The sequence below is a fragment of the Diabrotica undecimpunctata genome, chromosome 1, assembly GCF_040954645.1.
Source record: "Diabrotica undecimpunctata isolate CICGRU chromosome 1, icDiaUnde3, whole genome shotgun sequence".
In the NCBI taxonomy this organism is placed as follows: Eukaryota; Metazoa; Arthropoda; class Insecta; order Coleoptera; family Chrysomelidae; genus Diabrotica; species Diabrotica undecimpunctata.
Genome location: NC_092803.1, coordinates 81,230,264 through 81,250,045, shown reverse-complemented (window position 1 = coordinate 81,250,045; position 19,782 = coordinate 81,230,264). Strand labels below are relative to the sequence as shown.

General features: G+C 32.4%; 1 protein-coding gene across 1 annotated transcript; it reads left to right on the top strand.

Annotated features, from left to right (window-relative positions):
• The first annotated feature begins 2,806 nt into the window (after positions 1 to 2,806).
• Positions 2,807 to 16,443, top strand: VAChT (Vesicular acetylcholine transporter). Its single transcript, XM_072544498.1, has 2 exons — positions 2,807 to 2,945; positions 11,891 to 16,443. The coding sequence occupies exon 2, from the start codon at positions 11,989 to 11,991 to the stop codon at positions 13,717 to 13,719; it is 1,731 nt and encodes a 576-aa protein (XP_072400599.1). The 5' UTR covers positions 2,807 to 2,945; positions 11,891 to 11,988; the 3' UTR covers positions 13,720 to 16,443.
• Positions 16,444 to 19,782: the final 3,339 nt, after the last annotated feature.

Sequence of the window (19,782 nt, the reverse complement as noted above, 5' to 3'; positions counted from 1 at the left end):
TAAAAAATCTTCTGTAAAATAAGTGTCCACAAACAATAATTAGAGAAAACGAAGAGTTACCAATTATAGGCAACAAGAAATTATGAGGACTATTGGGAGAGATGGGATTTCGTTGGCAAAATAATAGAAATAAATCCGTTTTAATTAAAAAAGATTACATTGTATGTTGGAGACGAGATTATCTAAGAACTATTAAAAAGTACCGAGAAGAAGAAAAAAATTTTTTATTTGGACGAGACTTGGCTAAATGAAGGTCATACTGTACCATATCTATGGGTTGATACAAATGTGAAAAGTTCCCATCAGGCATTTATCGAAGGTGTATCTACTGGAATAAACAATATTCCCGTTGAAAAAGGACGCAGACTCATAATAACCCATATTGGAAACGAATACGGTTTTGTCAATGGTGGATTATAAGTTTTGCCTCAAAATCAACCAAAGATTACCACGAGGAAATGACTGCTGTCGTTTTTGAAGAATATTTTGAGCAAATGTTGGATTTAATTCCAAAAAATTCTGTCATAGTCATGGATAATGCTAGTTACCATTCAAGACTAGCAGAAAAATTGCCAACAACGGCATGGAAAAAAGGAGAGATAATCGAATGGTTGGATAAACACGCAATTGAGTACAAGGAGATTTCGACAAAAAAGGAATTATTACCTATTGTAAGGCAATATAAAGCAGCTTATAAAAAATATATAATTGATGAAATGGCATTAAACCGTGATGTAATTATTTTACGTTTACCCCATACCACTGTGATCTAAATCCGATAGAAAATATATGGTCTCAAGTAAAGGGCGAAGTCGGACACAACAACAAAACTTTTAAATTAGAAGACTTACAACAATTATTAGAACATTCCTTATCAAAAGTAACTCCAGAAAATTGAAAAATGCTGTTAGTCATGCTCACAAGGAAGAAAATAAAATGTGGAATTTGGATAATATGACTGATGCAATGCTGGAACCGGTAATAATTAACATTGGAGTTGAAGATTCCTTAGATTCTGAAGAAAGCAGTGAATCTGAAATGGAATTTGATTAAAATAATATTCATTTTTTTACAAATCGGCCCCTGTTACGGCCACAAATTATTTTATATATAACCAATAAAATAAACATCTTACATTTCTTGCAAATTCATTAGTACCTGTTAATCTCCATCACTCCGACACTGGCAACTTTATTTAGGGATTAGTAACCCTCAAAACTATTGTATTCTCTTCTGCTTCAACCTTTATACCTGGTGGTCATACTTAATTTAAAATTGTTTTCCTATATACTTCTGTAAACTTGTTGACAAATATCTATTTTTCATTGAGTCACCCGTATCAACAGTTTAGGGATTTGCATACATAATGTGCTATCAATATGATGGAAATGGACTATAAGTCAATATAGCCAAATTTTTTGTATTGCATTTGAAAGAGGCAGAATTCATATTTCTAGATTAAATTAACCACTAAACGTCTTTTTAAAATGACTAATAATGACGTTTTTAGTTATTTTTGTTGCAATTACGTTTTGTTTAATTTTTTTTCAAACGATTTTAAAAAACCACTGTATGTCTCAGACATGTTTCAAATTGACTTATGCCACTTGAATTTTCACCGGCTGATATAAGACAATGGTAAAACCAGTAGTAAGATTCACAGCGGAGGTATTATACGTCAGGTATTGACGTCAGGTGTTGTTTGAAGGGTGTTTAGAGGGTGAACTATGTCTGCTTATAGATAAATCGTTAAATATTAACCTAAACTTGTAAATTCAAATTGGAGTTCAGAGCACTTATGGTAATTCCTTTTCATATAAGTGAACTTATACATTAAGTTTATTATGTTTATTTCAATATTTTGTATACTTTAGTAAAGTATTATTATCTGACTCCTTCATTTTACTCCATAGCATCACTCTTGTACTTAAACAATAGATCTCTCGGTACCCAGAACATACGTTACAATTGACCACAACGCTCAATTCGTACTAACATTATAATTTACTATCCTGATATTATTTACGAAACAAACAAACAAAAAATATAAAGGATATAATTTAAAAATCAACATACCGTGGCTACATAGGCTATTGGATAAGGATAATGGAGATAAAGGAAAAAAAACACTTAAAATCGAAAGACATCGAATGCTTTAACTATAGATCGATAGTACAAAATATGGAGTAAATTTAAATATATTGAAAACACTACGGAAAATGAATGTACTATACTTAATGGCAAACTAAATGCAAAATTTAACGTAAAAACATTGGACAATAATGTATTTTGTTTCTAGTTTATTCACAGGATATTTAAAAGGAATAAAACGTTTAAAAGGAATGCTACAAAAAAGGTTTTAGAACAAGAAAAAGTCTAATAATTCAGAGTATTGCATTGTTCCTAAAATATCAAATTAATTAGAAAACTAACTATGAAATGAGTGTTAAAAATAGCGTTATTATTGTCAACTACGTGTCTTTACAGTTACCGAAAACTGTTTTACCCGATTGTTATAACTGACCTTCATCCATTCATAAACCCACAAAACGCAAAGCAAAATCAACAGAAAAAATCATAAATTTACAGACAGCCGAAGAATCGGCAATTGGTCCCAGAGGAGGAGAATCGCGCCTCCAACGCCAATGGCGGCGCTATCTTGTACGCCTGTCGACCGGCGCCAAGCTCGGGTGCCGCCCCTCGCGCTCGCCGTTCCGACGGTGGCGTCGTCATCCTCGCGTAGGCAGCCCGTCGTGACGCGTCAGGTTCAGCTGCTGTCAGTGACCAACTTTTGTGTGCACCTGGAGAACACGGCACCGTGGAGGTCGGCGGCGGTAATAATTCGGGCCCGGGAGGCACCTTAGGCCTTCTCGGCGAATCGCGAGTCGCCAGCAACATTCGCGGATTCTTCGCCACCCGCATTGGCAGCGCCCTACCAGATACAGGTGAGTAAAACGGCCTACTTATTCACCAGATAATATACACAGTGATATTGTGATAAAAATTAATTGTGATTACTAAATTGTAAGACTTTGGTACGAAAATCAATTAATCGATTCGATAAACGTATGCGCATGACTGACCTGGGGCTTATACCTGGTATTAATTTTATTATTTACGCATAATCTTTAAAATTTAGTAATATTTATTTAAAAAAATATAATAATTATAGCAACAAAAAAAACTCTAATACTGTCACAATTTTAAATATAATACCGATACTTTCCATGACAACTCTGACTGAGCACTTTTGAAAAATCAGTAAAATGGAGGTAAGTCTTCTAGACTGATCTCTATGGACATACGTCCACATCAGTTGCTTTAATGCTGATGTGGACATATCTTTAGGTTGGTACTCAAATTAATAATTACCAGTTGAATTAGTTCTTAATATCTCGTATGTACCTACTTATTAGAACAAACTTTCTCTTTAAATACTTCATTTGGACCTTTATTATTTATTCCTTTAGTTCCTATTATCAAATATGAGGTAGATGAGTAGATTGGGCTTTGAGTCATCTGCACGCTTTTTATATTACTTAATTTTGACATTTATCATAATAGAGTCAGTCTTCTGTAAACTATAAGTAAGATGGTAGCAACATTTTTTAGAAATATAGCAATTTACAGATGCGTATAAATAGATAATGGTTTTCAAGCATGTTCTGATGAATCTCTAGTATTACGATATAAGCGATGATCCCATTGTTCACTATGCCTATTCATAAAGGCCAAAATGACTGATGATGGCATTAATAACTCACTAAAAAATGGTGTAAAAAAGTTGTAGCACCTAAAATATTACACAAATAAAATATTACATAACACCTTTATTGAGACTAAAATTAGGCTTTAAAATAACAATAAAAGAAGGTAATATATTAGGAAAAGTATGGATTATTCCCAACATTCGATGTGCCAAGAATATGACATTTCTATAAGACATTTGGACTATTATGGCGTTGAAAACCAGCCAATCAGGTTCCTATACTTAGAGACTACATGTATATTATAGAATGTGGATACTCCAGAAACTCTTTTGTTTCTTCGTCTTAAAAACTTTTTTCGTTGTCTTATTTGAAGTTATTCTGTCCTTGAAGTACTTACGTTATTTTTTAACTTATACTGTGTTTGCTATGCGTTTTAATTCAAATGTAAGTGATTTTGAGCGTTAACTAATAAAACCGAGATCATAAAGAATTGATTTTAAAATATGTTATCACTATCTAAAAATACATACATTGCAGCAAAAAGGAGTTTATAGACTGATTAATTTCTTGGAACTGTTTTTTTTATTTCTTGTTACACTAAATTATTTAAACCAGAATTAATATACATTATTCTGTCAAACAGAAAAGCAATCGTTAGAATTTTTTAAGGAGCTTCATCTCACTTATATGACAGGCCGTCCTATAGGTACTAAATATTTATGTCCATAGTAGTGCCAGTAAGTAAAAATAGATAAACAAATGGATAAACAAGGAAACATTGTGCTTTATCATTACCTTTTTTATAGTCCATTGCTCCTGCTTCTTCTATTTTAGGAGCGGAAAAAAAGCGAATAAAGAGAGGAATAAAAAACCTCGGTTCTTAAAACAATGTCTGAATGAATAATATTGAAAAATAGTGATAACAAAAGCGAAGTTAAATATAAAACTTCCAGACTGAAAATACATTTAATGAAGCAGAAATAAAACAAAAATAAGAGATAATAAGATGGCGGAATTATTGGAATTTACAACAAGGTCAGCAGGTTGTTCCATAAATATAAAAATAGCAGCGCTAAATATGACTTGAAAGAATTCATAATTTTTAACTTTTACTAATATATTTAAACCAAATCGATTTCCACCTTCATAGCAGCTTTATGACTACCACAACCTGTCCAAACAGCAAAGCAATCATGCTAAAAATAGCACAAATCCCTTTACCTTGTTGTAACATTGTAATTCTGCGTTCTGCATGAATGAAACTGTTTGGATATCGATTAATCCACCTGGAAAGTCTGGACAGGGATCGTGCTGTTTCCATAAACCGCACAAAATGGCCCCTTACGCAAATTAATTCCAAGATGGCGGAAATCAATAGCTGGTTATGTAACTCACGTGTTTTTGTGGCAGAGAAGTTTAACGGGATAAGCAAAAAAAGCTTTAAGGATATTGATTTAGTCTGTAAGCTCTACTGTCGAAACATTGATCTATTTTAAATATGATGTTTTAAATATTTAAATATAACTTGTTTGTATGTTTTTTATAAATTAATTTCTATTTATACCATGCGCTTTCATCTGTACCATGACCAAGAACTTAAAATTTAGCAAATCTCCCCTTTTCATATTTCGAAATTTAACGTGATCTTATCTTTTTAGTCTATGCTGTAGTATTTATCCTTTTTGTTATCACTCCCGTCCACATAAATATGATTTTCGCAACATGCATTCATGATTGGTTTTGTTTTTAACTTTAAATCATATAGTGAGACTTTTGTATTGTGCGAGTTTTTTTATAGAAGATCCTGCCTCCAAATATTTATTTAATTTATTTTTTATACTTCCTACTAACACCACAACATCAACAGTATATAGTGCTGTAAATTTTCTATTAGACATAGAGTATTTTATATAAGTAGTAAATGTGGCAACACCAAAGGGAATATTCTTAATTTTCCATAATAAACTTAATTGAAATAGATAAACTCCTATTCTAGCATAAACAAAGTGACTCACCATCATACTGACATGATAGGCGTTACTTACGATGTATTTGTATTTAGAACTAGTATATGGAAGACATTTATTTGATTCTAATTTTTTTTGTGTCTATTAATTTAACATATTAATGTTAGTAATTGGTTTAAAATATTGCATATAAAAAATAACGAATTAAAAAAAAGTTTTTAACTGTTTTCTGTAATAAAATCTCTTAATATGTTTCAACGACCAATATATTATAAATAATTTTAATAAAATATCTATACAGTTGGAAGACAAATAAAAAGAAAAAATTATATTTAATATATACTGGTCATCACAAAATTTAAAAAGTATACATCTGCCTATATTTCATTCGTTCTAGGCCAAAAGGCACATATGTACCAAAACTTCATACTGATTGTGAAAATTATTAATCATATGCATAATGATGATTGAATCATACCTACTATAAAAAAATATTATTCGTTGTAATAGTTCTTTAATATTTCCTGGCAGAGTTTATGAGGAAACTATTGAATTATTTATTATACCATAAGTGACAATAAATACCGTAAAAGATGAGGATACTTGAAATATATTCGACTGAAAACAGAGTGGAATTGGGAACTAAGTTAGTATTGGAACTTCTGCACAAAATTATCGCAAAATTTGATTTTAAGGGTTATATTTTGGTATGTATGTCCACAACTTCCGAGCAGTTTACTCCAATTTAACTAAAGTTCAGAAAGTATGACGTTTAGGCTGGACCCGCGTTTTTACATGTCTCACACATGATCTATTAGATTCATGTCAAAGGCGCATGGGTCCCAATCTAAAGTTGTAAGTAGTTTCCATCTTACCAAGGTAATGATAATGAAAAACAAACAGAGCTACATGTGGCGGAACATTATCATATATTAATAAAAAATATGATCTTATCAAAGAAGCAGATGGAACTACATGTTCGTCAAGGATCTCCAGCACTAAGGAAAGGTCTAGATACAGGCAATAGCTCTGTACAGGCATCATATATATCATTCCAAAACATGAGACTTTATCCAACAAATGAGTTCCTTGCAGAAACGTATACATCTAAGACTGACTTAGTATTGTCTAGCGTCTAGAAGAGATCGTGTAGCGAACCTCCTATTATTCAAATTTCTTCTTTAATCAGATCAGTTAGGCTACGACTGTTAAATGTTCTGCTTCTCTGAACTTTGAGAAGTAGCTCTATGTCGCCATTATCCTGATTTACTTTTATGTGTTCCAACTTCGCAAAACACGGGTCATATAATGGTAACTTTGATCCTCTTTAGCTAAAGCCATTGCCTGGACTACTTTATTTTTAAAATCATAGATCTCGGTCTTTTCATTTTTCACAAAAAAAATGCTTATATTTTTAAACCACGCAAAAATTTAACATCACCGAAGTACTGGCGAAATTATGTTTAAGTTTGCAATAAAAGAAAAATAAAAACAAAAGCATTTCAATTATTGAAGTTATTTGAGAAAAAAAAAAATAAAATCAAAAACGTGTGCAAGTTAATTTCATCCAGTTTTGCTTATGTTTTAATAGAACTAAATAACTTGTATTACTATTCCTTTTTATTTATCGATTATCAACATATTAACTAATGTTGCAATAATTTTGTTCAGGAGTATATATTTCCAGCGCTACACAAGTTATTTAAAGCTGTTTTAGAACTAGAGTATTGTGATGCTACGAATTCTCTGACGTTTTATATGGAGTTGAAGCCTGGAAAATTACGGACGCAACTTAAACAGACTTTCCAGCTTTGAGATGTGGTGTTATCAAAGGATGTGGAAAATATCATATACATAACACGTAACAAACACAGATACATTAAGAAAGACGAAAAAAGAAAAACAAACACTTAATACTATAAAGGAAAGAAAAATGAAATACTTTGGTTACATACTAAGAAATGAAGAATATGAGTTGATGCGATTGGTTATCCAAGGGAAAGTGGAAGGAAAAAGATTACCGGAGAAACGACGCACGTCCTGGTTGAAAAATTTAAAGCAGTAGAACGGAAAACAATGATAGAACTCTTCAGAACTGCTGCAGACAAACATAAAAATTTTTCATTAGACATCCAAGGTAACTTTATGTAGACAGTTTGCGTTTTTACAACAATAAACTGGATAATTGACCACTATAGATCATGATGTCACCAAAATAAGGAAGGCAATATTACAACTTAATAGTTTTATGGTCTGAAACACAACAAATATTTAAATTGTTTAGTATAAAAAACAATTGACAAAGAAAAAAAAGAAAACTTAAATATAATTGTGATTAGATGTCAAATTTATCATTTATTTTATATTATATCGTTTTTTATAACTGTATATAAAAACAGAAAACTAATTCCATATTGATGATCTAAGGTTAAACAATATGATGTGATTTTTCAAGCATTTAAGAAAACTTGCTACTACTCTAATTAACGGCTTGTTTTATAATTTGCAATTAAATTAACAAAATAACTATAAAGCAATTCTATTTTTCTCTGTATTGTTTCTCGTGGATTACTTAACTCTTATAATTATAATGGAAATATATCCGTTATTCAGTTGCAGGGAAATTTTTTGTAAAAGGAATTGGTTGGCTAAAGGCATGGGATTTATTTTTATAATACAAGTTGTAAAATATTATATAGTATATTAAAGTATAAGTGAATATTGCATTATTGAACAATAAGCCCTACTTCACTTGTTGCTCCTTCCACCTTGTTGAAGATGTCTTTCGTGGATAGGATGGAGTTTCCAACGAGATCTATGTCATCTGCATATGCGAGTAATAGCTTGGTACCTTGAACCGATAGCAATTCTGTTTTTATTTCGGCCGACCTTATGGTTTTCTCTAATACAAGGTTAAAAAGTAGTGGAGATACCGCATCACCCTGTTTGAGTCCACTGTTGATTTCAAAGCTGCCAGACAGTTTATTATTTACACGTACTTTAGATATTCCACCCTCCATACAGACTTTGGTCATCCGAATGAGTTTCTTTGGTACTGAGAACTCCGCCATGGCATTCCATATCTGGCTTCTTTCTACGCTATCATATGCCTGTCGAAAGTCTATGTGTATGGGTCTGTTATACTCCCATCCATTTTCTAAAAGTTGTCTCAGCGTGAATAGTTGATCTGTTTGCCCTAAAACCGGCTTGATATTCGCCTAGGACATTTTCAGCATAAGGGATTAGTCTACTAAGAATGATGTTTGAGAGGGTTTTATATGCCGTGTTTAGGAGTGAAATTCCTCTATAATTCGCGCATTTTGTTTTGTCCCGTTTTTTGTGGATGGGCACTATTATGTTTTCCTTCCATCGTGCTGGTATCCTTTCTTCTAACGTCTTCCATCGTATATCGTCCGTACCGTCCATAAAGCGTTCGATACAGTCAAATACGACAAGCTGATGGAGATATTAACAAATATTTGAATAAACACCTGTGATCTTAGAATTATTAGTAATCTTTACTGGAATCAAACATCGTCTATCGTATACTATCACCCCTTGCTGTTTAACATATACTCTGAGGAAATTGAGAATGGAGACTAATGGAGGACCTATGAATGGACATATAGTCAGAAATGCGATGAATTGCAAAGTAGAACGACAAAACAACCTTTAAATATAATCTTCGTCGATTTAGAACGAGCCCGATTTCGAGCACGACGGCGCAGCCGGAGTGCTCGAAATAGAGCAATTGTTTTAAAGATCAGTTATCCACGAATACTTTACGCTATTTTTTTATTGGTGCACTTTGAAATCATGTATTATTACTACAAACATTTAAATAAGAGCTAATAATGTAAAATGGTTGAATTTGTGATGTACATTAATTTACCTTTCGTGGTTGTGAAAATGAGAAAAACAAAAGTTAATTTGCAATCTGTCACATAAGTTTGATTTTTATTACTGGTTGTATATTGCTTACAAATGAGTTCTAACATTGGTTACTTAAATACCAAAGCAAAATAGCAGATAATAGCGCAAAAATCAGAAAAAACTTTAAAAAGAATACGACAAGTTCATTAAATGGATGGAAGAGCAAAATATAACAGGTACAAATGAACGAGTTGTGCTTGCTTACTTTCAGAAAATGTCGGTACAGTACAAGGCGTCGACTATAAGGGCTATCCATTTGAAATTGAAAATTATGTTGAGGATGAACAGAGGGGTTGATTTAAAATCATTTGTAAAAGTGTGTGCATATATCAAGGTAGTTAGCAAGAATAGCGTGGTCTGGAACGTCTATGCATTCAAGGAAGACGATTTGCTGAAGTTTTGCACAGATGCTCCGGACATTACATATTTATTTTTAAAGGTGGTAGCCATTTGCGGTCTCTTTGGCAGTTGCAGAAGATGTGAATTGTACGATTTACGCTTACATGTTATCAAGGAAGAAGGAAGCATATTGCTTATTATTATTCGACCATCTAAAACTGTGATGGCACCACGTTTTACAGTTGGTGCTAGCTATGCAAAGTAGTATTTATTATAATAATAGTCTCCCGTTTTATACCGCTGTCGCGGCTTTGGGATTATAGCAGGGTAGTCTGCTATATCTAGGGCCTACGGTATACAAGGAAGGTAACATGGTCAGTGCTACGCTTCAACCGTCTATTATTACCCCTGGTTTTACCCAAGGTACTCATTTTTATTCAGGCTGAGTCGACCTGGGGCCTATAGACATTTTTAAAATGTCTAGATGTTCTTGCCGGCGGTGGGATTCGAACCCCGGACCACCGGCTTGCGAGTCAAGCATCCTACCGCTTGCGCTACGCAGGCCCGTAGTATTTATTATTGCGCCCCAAAAATTTAAGTACAGATCCGATTTTCTTACAGTATGATAAACGAAAGTGCACTAATCAAGTAGTTGGTATTAATAAATTTGGATCATGTCTCTTGCAAATTGCACGTTATCTAAAATTGGACGATGTTGAGAAATACACAGGCATGCGTTTTGATGTACGTCCGCTACAATTATGACGAATAGTATTAATGCGCTTCTTATATCTATCTCCACTAATTTTTTCCACTATTATTCGTGTTTATCTAAAACCAGCACATATCTTCATTTGTGGTTTCACTTTTATGTTTTAAATTCTCGTAGTTTACACTTTTTGCTTGTTTTTATGACATGCTCCGTCTTTATAATATAATTTCACAAAGGTTCAAACGCCAAATCCAACATAAAATATCTTAATTGTGTGTACAAAACATATCAGTCAAGAGTGTACCAGACATATCAGTCTTTTGCAATATCTTAATTAGTTGATTAAAACAAACTATTCGTTCACCTGATTTGCACTGGTACTTTTCTATTTTATTTAAGCTTTTTTATTACATTACTAACATGCGATAGTAAAAAATATTAGTTTAGGCTCTTTTTAAATGTGATGGGTATTTTTATAATCAATATTTACAAAATATTGTCCCTGTTTTGAAAATTTATGAATGACAACATAATTATATACTAATACTTGGAATCTAACAATAAAACACTGAAAACTTTTGTTTTTGACACTATCACAAAATTTATTTTAAATTATTATTATATCTTCACATTCACATTATTTTGAATGTGAAGAATCAATGGAAATCAACAAATTAAAAAATACAGACATAATTCTGAATGACCAACTTGAAAAAAACAGTTCCCGTTCCTCAACTTATTCAGTTAAAGACTATAAAGTGTAAACATATACCAAAAATAGGTCACTTGAGAAAGGCACTCTGGTCGAAATAGCTGTAGTGATAATAATTTAAAATAAATTTTTGTAAGTTTGGCAAACAAAAGTTTTCAGTGTTTTATTTTTAGTCATCAAGTAACGGTCAAATTCATCTTAATTTTACTACCTGTTTCAAACGGATAAGCTTGTATTTTTAATATTTAATATTATTCACTAGGTATATAAAATTTTACTCACGACATAAATATTTTAATATTTTTTAATAAAAAATTAATTCAGTTAATGTTTAATGATTAATGAAAATGTTACAAAATTTACAAACTGCCCCAATCTTAAAAGAACGGTATAAAACAAACCTCATTTTACCATATTTATAAAGTTATATGTAAAACTGGGGTGCGGGGGGTTATGCGCAGTGCCTCCCCACCCAATCCAATTGAAGAAAACATACTAATTGACTTCTTCTGTTCAGGTTAAGACGGATGGCACTGCGCTACCCCCCACTGCAACCCACCGAGTAGGTCACATTGAACGTAATACACAACCACCACAACCACGAACATCTCCACCATGACGACGATACCGATAATCAACATGGAGTTCTCCGAACTGAAAGAAGTCGTCTGGACGAAGCTCCAGGAACCCCGGACCCAAAGAAAACTAGTGTTAGTAATAGTGTCAATAGCTCTGCTGTTAGACAACATGCTTTACATGGTTATAGTGCCCATTATTCCGGACTACCTACGGTATATAGGAGCCTACGAAGATTATCCGGTTCCGGGAAACGTGTCTCTTCCACCAGGTACGCCATACAAGCACGACCACCATGGCCAGGACCAGGCTACCGGCATCCTATTCGCCTCCAAGGCCATCGTCCAGCTCATGGTAAACCCATTCTCCGGAGCACTCATAGACCGCATAGGCTACGACATTCCCATGATGATAGGGTTGACGATCATGTTTCTATCGACAGCAGTGTTCGCCTGTGGCCGGAGCTACGGTCTCCTGTTCTTCGCCAGAAGTCTCCAGGGGGTCGGTTCGGCGTTCGCAGACACCTCAGGGCTCGCCATGATCGCCGATCGATTCACAGAAGAGAACGAACGATCGAAAGCTCTCGGAATCGCGCTGGCTTTCATCAGTTTTGGCTGCCTCGTAGCGCCTCCGTTCGGGGGAGCTCTTTACCAGTTCGCCGGGAAGGAAGTACCATTCCTGATCTTGGCTTTCGTTTCCCTCATAGACGGATTTATGCTACTTCTGGTTATGAAACCTTTAAAAACCCAAATCAAAGAAGCTCAAATGGCAAAACCGCCCGGCGTACCTATCTGGAGGCTTTTTATGGACAAATACATAGCGGTATGCGCTGGAGCCCTCATGATGTCAAACGTAGCTTTGGCATTCCTAGAACCTACCATAAGTCTTTGGATGGAAGACAATTTAACCACGGAAAACTGGAAAGTCGGCATCGTTTGGCTACCGGCGTTCTTTCCCCACGTATTCGGAGTTATTATTACCGTCAAGATGGCAAAGAAATATCCTCAATACCAATGGCTGATGGCCGCCGGAGGATTAGCACTGGAAGGCTTATCCTGCTTTATAATTCCATTTGCAGACTCTTACATCTTTCTAATGGTCCCTATATGCATCATATGCTTTGGCATCGCCTTAATCGACACAGCACTCCTCCCTACTCTCGGTTACCTGGTGGACGTTCGATACGTTTCGGTGTACGGCAGCATATACGCCATAGCAGACATTTCGTATTCTCTAGCATACGCAGTAGGGCCTATTATCGCAGGTGGTGTAGTAGAAGCTATAGGGTTTACAGCCCTTAATGTACTAATAGCTTTTAGCAATCTTCTTTATGCCCCAGTGCTAGTGTATCTTAAGCATATTTACGACTTTAAACCTTTTGAAAATGAAGCAAACATCCTAATGCAAGATCCTCCTAACAAAGAGTATCAGACATACACAATGCAAGACCAAAAACCCATCAGTGGCGAAGTCCAAAACCATCTTGAATACAAACAACAAGAAACGAATTTCAGTGCAAGCTATCAACAACAAGGTTACCAACAACAAGGATACCAGCAACAAGGTTACCAGCAACAAGGGTATCAGCAACAAGGCTACCAACAGCAAGGCTACCAGCAACAGGAAGAGCCTTACCAAGAAACGCAGTTCCAGCAACAGCCCCCTCCTCGTCCTCAAGGAAGAGTGTTACCCCAACAGCCAGAGACAGCAAATCCGTTTAGGCCCCAAGTGCAATCCACTGGAGGTAATCCTTTCAAACAGGGATTCTAAAAGTAGGTCTGTATATTGTATATTCTGTTGTTGAGTCTATTTTAGTTCTGTTTTAATTGTACATATCACACCGATTGTTCCTCCTAATGTACATAATGGCTAACACACTATTTTAAAATTAGATAGAGGATGTTTAGAAGAAATACATAATTAAAGATTTTGAGTGAAGCCAATTTGTTTTAATAGAAAAAATTAGAGCTGTACTTTAAGACATTGTTTTTATACATACTAATTATTTTATACCTCATTATTAAAATATAATATTGAATTATAGAAAGTCATTACCTATGCCTTATTTATAAAAATCTTAAACTTAATATATTTATGTAATATTATTTCTAATGTACTTTTTTCGTCTGTAAGAAAGAACTGTAACAGGCTTTAATCTGTTTCTTATTCGCTCTTTATAAAGGGTAGCGCTTTTCATAATTTTATTATCGAGAACTTATTATATAAATATAAACAATTAATACTGGATCTTAAATATCTAAATGAAATTAGTAAAAATGAATGTACTCTATTGGGACTCATGTGCAATAAGTTGGTATCACTCAAATCTGAACATCAGTTCTTTAACTACTGCTTAATATTTCATGTTAAAAGTCTAATTATAGGATTATTGATATATCTAATTCTTTATTTTTTGAGATGGTATATGCATATAATATATATTCGTTATTACTGTATATTATATAGATAGTTGATATCTAGTAGGGACTAGTAGATGTAGATAAAGTATACTTTTGAAGACACACTAAGAAACTTATATTTAATATGTAAGCAAAGAAATTGTGGTATAAGGTAAAAGATTTCAATACCATCAGTAATGTTTGTTGTAGATATTTTATAAAGTACCATTTCTCAGTGTAGTTGAAAAGAGTTAAATAAAAAAGAAAGAAAAAATTGTAGTTGAAGAACTGACAGGTGTTTGTCTTGAGCAATTATTGAAATAAACATATTGTGGTGATTTCATCCAGGATTAAAACATATAAATTAAAATATGAAACATTTGTTTATATTAGTTTTACCCTCTAAATAATTCTTAATCTAACAAATAAGAGATCATATAATCAATTTATTTGATAAACATAGTTCTAAAATCGAACTAAACAATTCTACTAAGGGTTTAACCATGTTCATGATGATAGATAAAAATATTAGTAGATATTGAGGATATAAATTATTAATGCTGATATTGTGGAGAACAGTATTCTAACAACTAACGGATATATGCATTTAAAGCCATAAAAACTATCAAGATGGTCTTACAATATTATTTCACGCACAGCATAGATTTTTGTGACATGAAAGCCAATTTTGGACGCCCCTTCACTAAATCTGCCAATAAATTCATAAATGCAGTCATAAAATCATTACTTTATAAATTTTATTTTTATGTTCAAATTGTTCAAAACAAACACAATATTTACTTATAACTGTTGAGTTTTGAAAACATTATCAAGAATATTTATATCACCTTTTGATTTTTTATGGTTTGGTTATAACATTTTATATATTCTAATATATCAACTGAGATCGCATACATATCAGAATCTTAAGATTCACCTGCTAAGTCGTGATAGGCCGAGTAGTCGGCCATGTAGATTTTAAGGTTTTAGATTTAAGGAATATCTTTTAAAATTTTGGACTTTTTGTTTAGTGATGGTCAAAAACAGTTTTACTTGTTTCATAATGTAATTTAAGTATAAATATATATTGGGTTAGGTGTAAACAAAAAACATCGAGACACGTTAAATTACTAACGTTTGCATTAATTTTTAAATAGTATTGTTTATTGACGTCATGGCGTCATCAAAGCAACATATCATTTTTATTAAATAATAACATAATATTTTGCACTCAGAATTAAATACGGCCTGATAATCTACACTCATAGTTACGAAAGACTACATTGCTATAATTTTTGATACAATTTTATAAATTATCCTCTTTTTTATTGTAGTTCTGTGAAGGATTGGCACGGTTTGGTAGAGGATTTTAAAGTATGCTTTGGTAAGAAAATTTTTCCGAGAACGTTTTTGTTTCAACTGAATTTTGTGTAAATTTGAACTTAAAATTGAAAGTGGTTTTACACTTATACAACAGAAATAGTCATAAACTCCAATTATCTTCACAGTTTTAGAAAAACTAAAAAGTGTGATATTTAACAGATGTTCGGGAAATTCGTTAATTGATAAAACAGGACAGTATTTGAAGACAACAGAACTATCATCACCATACAAGACACAAGAAAACGTATCGAACCACCAATTATTGAAGCGAAAGTAAAATCTGCTATAAAAAAATTAAAAGAAATAAACCTAAAAAAGGTCCTGGATCTAGGAGTCTACTCAGGCTTGTTAAAAATTATGGACGTAGTCGCAATAAATTTAAGATTTTAATATTAATTTTTAAAGATTTAAGAATATAATTAATCTTTAATAATAAAAGACAAACTGGAAAAACAAAAACGACGACAATCATAAATATCAATCGTTATTACAATACCGTAAAAACATATCTCGGAGAAATAGAAAAACTATCGAATAATGAGTTTCATGGATCACCACCTGAAGAGGTTTTGGAAAATACTACCAAAAAAGGGAATACAACAAGTGAAAATATTTGAAAAATACACACTTGAGATTCTATATATATATATATATATATATATATATATATATATATATATATATATATATATATGTATATATATATATATATTTATATATATATATATATATATATATATATATATATATATATATATATATATATATATTGCCAAATATTTCAACAAACAGATGGACAAAGCGAATACTGAAATGACCAAGAGATGATGCCTACGGAAGCAGTGGTTGTCTAACAACACCTTAAACTGACGTTACCATAGTAATTGGATGCAAGCGAAGATTGAATGATGTTATGGTGACAAGTAATTACAGTCACTTGGCTTAGACAGCAAAGATCACCGAATAATAAACAACATACTTTACTAAAAAAATTGTAATTTTTAGGTTACGAGGTCAAATAAAAGAAAATGTAAAAGTCAAACAGATATGCATATGACAGAGTTGCATGCTGTTTTCATTACTGTATAACATTTATAACAAAAGATACTTACACGACCCCCTTATTTTCGCAGTTAGCGTGGAAGGTTTGAAGGCATCCGTAGAGTGGCATCAGAGAATAGTCGACTTAGCCTCAATTTTGATATCCAAAAACTAAATACGTATAATACGATATTTAATATCCAGCAACCAATAATACTTACCACCAACTACTTCTACTTGAATGACTGAAATAAAGTTAAGAATTGAGAATATAGGATCAGAATTCAACAAAATTAAAAATTTTTTAAAAATCACCACATACAATTTAACATTAAAATCTGCTTATTAAATGCAATAATTAAGTACAGTGATAGGTAGTCAGTACGTATTTTTCTGTATAAAGTAAAATTGGGAACTTTAACCGGTGCAATGGTTTTCTGGATAGATAGGGTTACTATTGAAAAGCTTCAGGAAATAAGACAATATTTCGAATAATGAGAAGCGTAATCGTAAAATGACGTAATCTAATATCTAATATCTTGGCCACACAATGAGCACTGAACAAAGATATAACCTACTTTAAACTGTACTACAAGGCAATGGTCTTCTTCTGACCTCTTCGTCCACCTTGGCCCAGTAGAAGAACCAAGGTGGCTGACGTTATCGAAAGGATAGCCAGACCAAAATGAAGATGGGCAGGACACGTAGCTAGAATAACGGATAGGCGATGAACAAAGAGGTTATTGGAATGAAGACCAAGAGAAGACAAGACAAGCGTCTGTCGACAACCTACACGATGAGCTGACAATTTAAGAAGAAACTTAATGGAAATGGGGCAACATAGAAGGAGTTGGAAACACGAGGAAGATGCCTATATTTAGCAGTGGACTTTTAAAGCTGGATGATGATGGGGATAAGCCAATGCGCACCAAAAATAATATGTAAGAAGAAGGACAGAAAAATGTCTGCTTACCCAATTTTAGAAAAAGGTTAAACAAGGTTACTAGTACAGCGATTTCTAGGACATTTAAGTGAGAATAGTCACATTAATAAAGTAAATTTTAGTTAATATAAGGAAAGAGAAGTAAGTAAGCATGCTCGATAGGAGCCATGCAAGTCGGGTAACATAGGCACTGTCTTCAGGTACGTCTAACACAGCAGGTAATGGTCCTTATAAAGATATACAACTCTGTATATAATAATGAAAATATTATAGCCAAATAAAATTTACTTAAAAACGTATTCTGGAACTAAAAGTTTATTTTAAATATTGTTCAGCATATCTTCCACAGATTGTTTTTTTTTTCTCTAGATTTCGTGAGTGTAGGTATAAGCTTGATTCATTAGCAAACAAAGCGTGTCACCTGAATTCCAATTTTAATTTTTCTTAACGAAATGGAATCTGGCTATTCCATTTTTCTTGGAAAGTTTAGAGCCTGTAACGAATTTCAAGATCCCAGATATCAAAATATCTTTTAACAGTTCGTTTGTTATGTAAGACTGTCTTGATGCTGAATATGCTACAAAAGATTAGTCAGTGATTAATTATGTCAAGAAACATACGGTAGTATTAAATTTAAACTCATAGCTCTATAAAACGGGCAAATACGCGTTGCGGGGTATTGTGTGAAACCATCTTAGATATATAACTATAAGACTCCATAACAATTCATATATAAAAACGTCTTATTTGAAATGTACCATAAGTTAGTAGCTTTATTATTACACTTAGTAAGAGAAAATGTTAAAAGTAATATTGTTAAGCTTTAATTGTATTGGCTGGAATATACACAATTTGAAAAGCGTTCGTTGATCAAACACATGTTTAAAATATTCTACTGAACCAACCTCACTGTTTAACCAAATTTAAAAATCAAATGTGTTTCTCGTGGCAGAGAGTGTAGATAGTCTAGTTTTTATTAATATTGAAGTCTTTTGATTTTAAAAAATGTTTCTAATATTCGCTCTAATGGTCAATGTAAAAAATTCTTAAATATTTGGTTCGATTATTGAAATAAGGATAATCTTCTCCCAGCTGGTATGAATCTTTAAATGCAAGTCCATAAAAATGCAGAAATGTTAAAAGTGTGGAAAACAATATTTTTTTATTTTCTAGTCATGAATAGAAAATTAACTAGAAGTTTTTTAAGTTTAAATATTAGAATACTTCAAATTCAAAATATTAAAAGATACCTTCCAATAAGTAGGTAAACTATATTTTCAGAGAAATACACCTAAATAACTTTTACTATAAAAAGGACGGAAAATAAATAAAAAAATTATTCTAAACGTTTTAGATAAAGACATTTTAATAAACCCGACAACAATTGGTAATATTTTCACTTACACCAAATAATACGAAACTAAGTAGAAATAGTAGCATAAAGTAGATAACAATAGTCCTCGAGAAACATCCAAAACGAATTTAGAGGAGAAAATAATATCCAACACAATGACGTTACAGAAACATTTTTAGTTTCATTAACCGATAAAGTAGCAAACATTTTGAAAAACAAAAGGTATGAACATGGCTCTAAAAATCAAAAATTCTTTGAGAAAATAGATGAAAATGATAAATATAGAAAGGATAAAAGCCGAATTTAGGATTATATGAGATCACCTGTATATGTGACATACATAAGGTATACATAGGTGAGATAGAAGAAGTTTCGAAAAACGGATAACTGAACATAGATTTAGATTTGTCGAAAAATCTAATTGCATAGATGCCAATATTTAATTACAGAAAAGATAAATTTAGGCATAATTTTTAATTTTTTATAATCAACAAACATGACTTAATTTTTAATGAAAAAATAGATTGTGAATTTGTGAAAATTAAAATCTGTTTTATGTTTCATGGTTAATTGTCAAAAAAGAATAACAGCGAATAAAGAAATCAACAAGAAAGCATAATTAAGGATACCATTCTTATATTAAATTAAAAGTAAATATAAAGAAGTAGAAGGCAGTGAAAATTGTCACTGACAAAAATATGGTATTTAAAACA